Source organism: Vipera ursinii (genome assembly GCF_947247035.1).
Source record: "Vipera ursinii genome assembly, chromosome: 2".
NCBI lineage: Eukaryota > Metazoa > Chordata > Lepidosauria > Squamata > Viperidae > Vipera > Vipera ursinii.
Genome location: NC_139513.1, coordinates 29,348,927 through 29,354,926, shown reverse-complemented (window position 1 = coordinate 29,354,926; position 6,000 = coordinate 29,348,927). Strand labels below are relative to the sequence as shown.

General features: G+C 33.5%; 1 protein-coding gene across 1 annotated transcript in view; it reads left to right on the top strand.

The window, feature by feature from the left end:
- Positions 1–777: 777 nt before the first annotated feature.
- Positions 778–6,000, top strand: part of CFAP20DC (CFAP20 domain containing) — a gene marked incomplete at its 5' end in the record, with an annotated part of 206,151 nt that continues 200,928 nt past the window's right edge. The window contains one exon of the mRNA XM_083353339.1: positions 778–798. Coding sequence (XP_083209465.1) covers positions 778–798 — 21 coding nt within the window. The remainder of the gene's footprint in view (positions 799–6,000) is intronic.

Below are 6,000 nucleotides of genomic sequence, written 5' to 3'. Positions count from 1 at the left end.
AAAGAGTAGAGGGGTTGCATATTGCTCTACATATGCACAAATATTTTATTCCTGGAAGTGAAATTGTGCCTTTAAGGAATTTGCATTCAGTCCTGATCTTCTCCATCCCCATCCCTAGAGGAAAAAAAAGCTATTTTGTTTGGGAATCAAATGAGATAATGTGATAGTCAGAAATTCTTTGAAGTTCCTTGGCTTCTTCTCCAAATCATCTTCTTTGTAAAATGAATGTTTATGTATTCTGATCCTGAAAGTGTATTTTTCCATTAATAAATGGTATAGTAAGTAGTAAAAAGAAATATTTGAGTAGAATCAAAGAAGCAGGAGTAAAAATACTGTACTTCTGTTCAAATGTTCATAACATTCTTTCATAGAATTTTGTTAAAATGATTTAGTACTTTTCCAGTCATGTTATGTTTTTAATGTATTTTAGAATTTACCATTTACATATGCAATACAAACACTACATATATTGCTATTTAACTCATTATAGTCTAAATCTTTTAGTACTAATATATAGAGCGAGATGAGGTGGACTGTATACAAAACGAGGTGAACATATTAGCAAAAGCAGCCACAATACAGCAGGTTCAAAATTAAAAAAAAAACACTTTTACTTCTTATATTAGAGAATAGTAGTAGTACTAATCAACACTTGAAATATATTCCTATTTTGTTTTTAATTAACCATGTGTGGAATCTGACAATATTTTTCCTTCTAACTTTTAGAAGAATCAAATTGCTTGCTGATGCATTGAAATCATTTGATCAGTTGCTAAAATGTTCAAAAATGAATATCAGGTAAGGAAGAAATATTTCTGTTGTTTTGTCCTTATTTAGAAAGTAATGGAAAAAAAGATACCAGCATAGTATGTAATATTGAGGAAAAACTGCTTAGATATATAAATATTCTCTATTTGTTTCTTCTTTGAAGACTTGAACAGATGTCCCCACATTTTTAACTGCTTATAATTGGTTTTTGTTACTCAGCCTTTTCTACTTTTCTGATCTGATCTGAAAACTTGAAAAAAGCCACGATTATTAACATTATGGACAATGACTGCAGATATAAAAATTTTGACAATACATTCCAGATATAATTTCTGTGACTTTGCAACTATTCTTTTCATAAAAATTGTATGCTTAACACTCTTAATACACATTGTATGTAAACTGCATATTCATAAGACATTATTTCTTTCCCTTGTCTTAGAAGAATTATTGACCACAAAATCCAATGTATGACATTGAGTCGGTCATTCTGTATCAGTGTAATCAATCTTAAGGGGTTGTTATAAGGATGAAGGAAAGGGTATTTCCAAGGTACTATATTCTACCTTGTCTTCCTTAGAGAAAGAGGAAATAGTGAACTGCTAAATATTTTTACCCAGCAACTGCCACAGAATGAATAACTGGCAAGTAAATTGGGTCTTTATAATTCCTCTCCAGATAAAAAGAGGACTTGAGATCACCCATAAGTGCTCCAGACAGTAGCTCCTCACAAAGAAACTGCAGGACAGCCATCCCCAGTGGTATAGAGTTATGAGAAAAGAGGGAATAGCAATCTTTTCCGTCAAACTGATTGGCGCTTTGAAAAGGACACTAGGTTCACATACTTCCTTTTCTAATCATTTTTAGAAATTGCTTGTTAATAGTTTTCTGCTATTGGGAACCTTTATAGCACTGGGTAAGTTTCCTTCAATCTTTAGTGGAAATTTTTTTAAAATACAAATGTAAGGACTTAAAAATTATTTTGGAATAAACAGCAAAACATTGATTAAAACTTTGATTTTTGGAAAAAACTTAGGGCCAAGATTGATTTGAAATAAGGTTTTGGAATAAATTATAAGAATCCTTTCCATGGGAAAATTCTTTTGTTTTGAAATCTCTTAAAAAAAAACAGGATAAGACTTTGATGGTTGGACACTGGAGCAAACCAGAAGGAACTTTAAAGGTAACAATTAAAGGAGACAAACACTTCAATTTGACTTACAGAATAGAAGAAAAGATTTTAACATTCAGCATGTCAAAGGATATTTTTGAATAACAGGCTCAGAAATTAATTTTAAAGGTGTCTACCTCTATAGAAAGGGACGTGGTGGCTCAGTGGGTTAGGATGCTGAGCTTGTCGATCAGATGGTCGGCAGTTTGGCAGGTCGAATCCCAAGCGCCACGTAACAGAGTGAGGGCCTGTTACTCGTCCCAGCTTCTGCCAACCTAGCAGTTCGAAAGCATGTAAAAATGCAAGTAGAAAAATAGGGACCACTACAGTGGGAAGGTAACAGCTTTCTGTGCGCCTATGGCGTCTAGTCATGCCGGCCACATGACCACGGAGACGTCCTCGGACAAGCGCTGGCTCTTCGGCTTTGAAACGGAGATGAGCACTGGCCCCTAGAGTTGGAAACGACTAGCACGCATGTGCGGGGAACCTTTACCTTTACCTTCTTACCTCTATAGATGGTGTTTTACAAAATGTAATGGAAGCACAAGAAGTTTTAATAGACAAGACTGCAACTGATCTGAAAGTGGATTTAAAAATGACAGATAGTAAGAATGACATGGAAAAAGATGCCACACTAGACATAGAAAACAAATCAGCTGATGTCTTAATAATTAAAAAGGGATATACAAATAACAAACTAGAAGAACTTCCATTTTTCTGCACTTTTGATTTTTTTTCTTTTCACTCTTTTCTGTTTATTTATTTAGTTTATTTATTTTATTTAGTTGCATTTGTATACCGCCCTTTCCCTGAGGACTCAGGGCGGTTTACAGGGAATTAAAAAATCCAACATACAAAAGTTAAAACCATATTAAAAAATATTAAATTAACCCTGTACACAATTAAAACCCCAATTAAAAAATTTCTCCTCAGCCTGGGCCCGAGAGCTCAAAGAGCCAGGTCTTCAGGCCCCGGCGGAATGATCGGAGGTCGGGGGCAGTTTTATATTAGTTTTATCTTTGTAATTGTAATTTTTAATCAAATTTAATAAAATGTTTTTTTCCAATTTATTTTCTGCCTGAATTATAAAGTTTGTGGATATAGGGTTGGCAACACATTATCAGGTTGGATTTTAATATGGTAAAAGCTAATAGAAATATTTTCTGGAGAATCCAGAAAAAGTCACACCCAGGTATGATCTGGCTGGATAAACATTGGGGATGGAAGTGCAGGAAAGTGGGAATTCTTTAATTTGGACATTAGTTTGAGCTTGAGAGATGGACTCCCTGACTTAAATTATCCCTTCTAACTTTACAGAATATAAACATTTAGGGAGCTTATATATTTAATAGCTAAATAAATAACAATAAACTTTTCCCATATCGAAGTTGCTGCAAAGGAATTTCTGCAGAGAACTCCAAAATCTTTAGAGTATACAGCTTGTCCTGAGGAGATTTTTTATCCCTTTTTGTCACTTTATGTGAGTTTGAAGTGGGTTCTAAACTATTTCAATCTCCTACCATATGAATTGCAGGTAAAATCCAATCTGACACTGATAATTGGCATTGCTTGTGATCTTATTTGTATTTCAGATTGAATCCCACTCCTATATAGAGTGGTAGAAATACTAGCACTGTTTTATCCTAGCCTTTATATTAAATAGGATTGATCATTGTTGATAGCCTTCAGATTAGATTATGGTAATGAGTTTACACTGAAGAATATTCAGTTCATCTAAAAAGCTACAGTTACTGGGCCTTAGCATATAGAATATATTATTCTAAGTTATTTTTTCTCAACATGAGTAGTTATATAGTGATTAAATAATAAGTGTCAGATGTATTCATTCCCATTTTTTCAAAACTCAGTGCAAAGTGTTGATTTCATAAATTGTAAAATTAAATACTCAATTTTCTACATACAAACAATTTAAAAATTAATTTTAAAACAATTGTTAAAAATCAACCTAAAGTAAAGAAAAGTATAACCCACTCAGAAATATTGTGTTCTATAGAATTTTAAAATATTCAATGTGTTCTGGATATGGCATTTACAATTTATATTTAAAAAAATAATCCTAACAAACAGTTGTCAGTCCCAAATAATAATAAACAACCTTATTCAGATGTGCATATAACTTCCAACAAAACAGCAACAAAAGTCACAAACCCTCCATAGTAAAGTAGTAGTTATTCAATACCTACTGTACCTATCATTGCTACTCCCTTTCAAGATAAGCAGCTTCTTGCACAGCATGGAAAATGAGAAGGAAGTCATAAACACATGAGATAAGAGGAAATGAAACAGAGCCAAAACTAATGTACGTCAGCATGATTTGCTTTATATCTCTATTCTTTCCAAACTTCCTTGCTTCTGCTACAGGTTCATGCACTTTCCTCTTTAAAATGCTCACCTCTTTCTTTCTCAGGATTCTCGTCAACTGTATCCCATCCACCAAAGGTTTTTGTTCTGCTTGCTTTGAAGAAATTCATCCTTCGCATACCAGTTTTTGCAGTTTGATGCTCAATCGTTTTGTCTGGTTTTTAATTGTTTTTTAAATTTGTATTACTGTTTTTAATTGGGCATGGGTTTAATCCTTTTTTTAATTTTTGTATTGTCTTTCTTTTATATATGCCCTGTGAACCGCCCTGAGTCCCTACCAAGGAGAAGGGCGGTATATAAATCAAATAAACTATAACTATAACTATATCTAACCCACATCAACAAACTGCTTACATATTGATCATTCTTGTTTATAGTCAAACCACGTTCATTTATCAGCCACTCTCCACCTACTTTGTTAACTTAATTTTTAGATTCATAGTCCATGCTGCATACAATCTTTCCAACATTCACCGCAAGTTATTGCAGCTCTCATCCAACAATAGAGCAATATTTGCATTCACAGCTCCAACAACACATCTCTAATGTCACTACACTTCCTTAAACATTACACACGATCACATTAAACAATCAGGTGGCCATCAGAAATCCTAGTCTTATTTCCCTCACAAACCCAAAATATTTATTAAGCATGTGGGCGCTCCGGAGCTGTGGAATCAGCTACCGGTAGAGCTCCGGATGGCGCCCGATCTTCGCTCCTTTCGCCGCGATCTCAAGACATTTTTGTTTGTACAAGCCGGCCTAGCCTGAGGGGGAGTGTTGGGGTTGTTTTATTTTTTGTTTTTTAATTTTTTTGGGGGTTTTTAGCGTTGTATCATATTGTTTTTAACTAGGGCAATTGTTTAATCTGTTTTTAATGTTTGTATTGGTTATTTTATTCTGCCCTGTGAACCGCCCTGAGTCCTCAGGGAGAAGGGCGGTATATAAATGTTATTAAATTAAATTAAAATTAAATTAAATTCCATTTATTCCCATAACAACTTCTTATTAAATAATGTTCTTGAAGATCTATTATTTCCTTGTGTTTTGAGCTGGGCATTAGATGAGTTTTTTTTAAAAAGATTTTATTTATTTATTTATTTATTTATTTATTTTATTAAACTTATATACCGCCCTTCTCCCGTAGGACTCAGGGCGGTTCACAAGGTTTTTAAAACAATCCAACAAATTACATAAATTAAAACAATTAAAATGATGATTGTGCAGAGTGGCTATGCCCTTTTTCCTTTCTGTTTTCATCTTTTTGGTGCATTGAACTGAATGAGAGATTAGTTACTCAAAGTCACACTTCGAATTGGGCATCACATAAATCCATTAATTTTTTTTTGCATTCACTTCTACTATTTTTCTGTTTACATTGAGGAACAATAATGCATTCCTCCAATGTCAGACTTCACATAAATGTTAAACAAGTTACACTGCTACTCTGTAAGCAAAACATATCCATATTTAACATTACAGGTGAAACTCAGAAAATTAGAATATCATGCAAAAGTTCATTTATTTCAGTAATGCAACTTAAAAGGGGAAAGTAATATATGAGATAGACTCATTACATGCAAAGCAAGATAGTTCAAGCCATGATTTGTCATAATTGTGATGATTATGGCATACAGCTCATGAAAACCCCAAATCCACAATCTCAGAAAATTAGAATA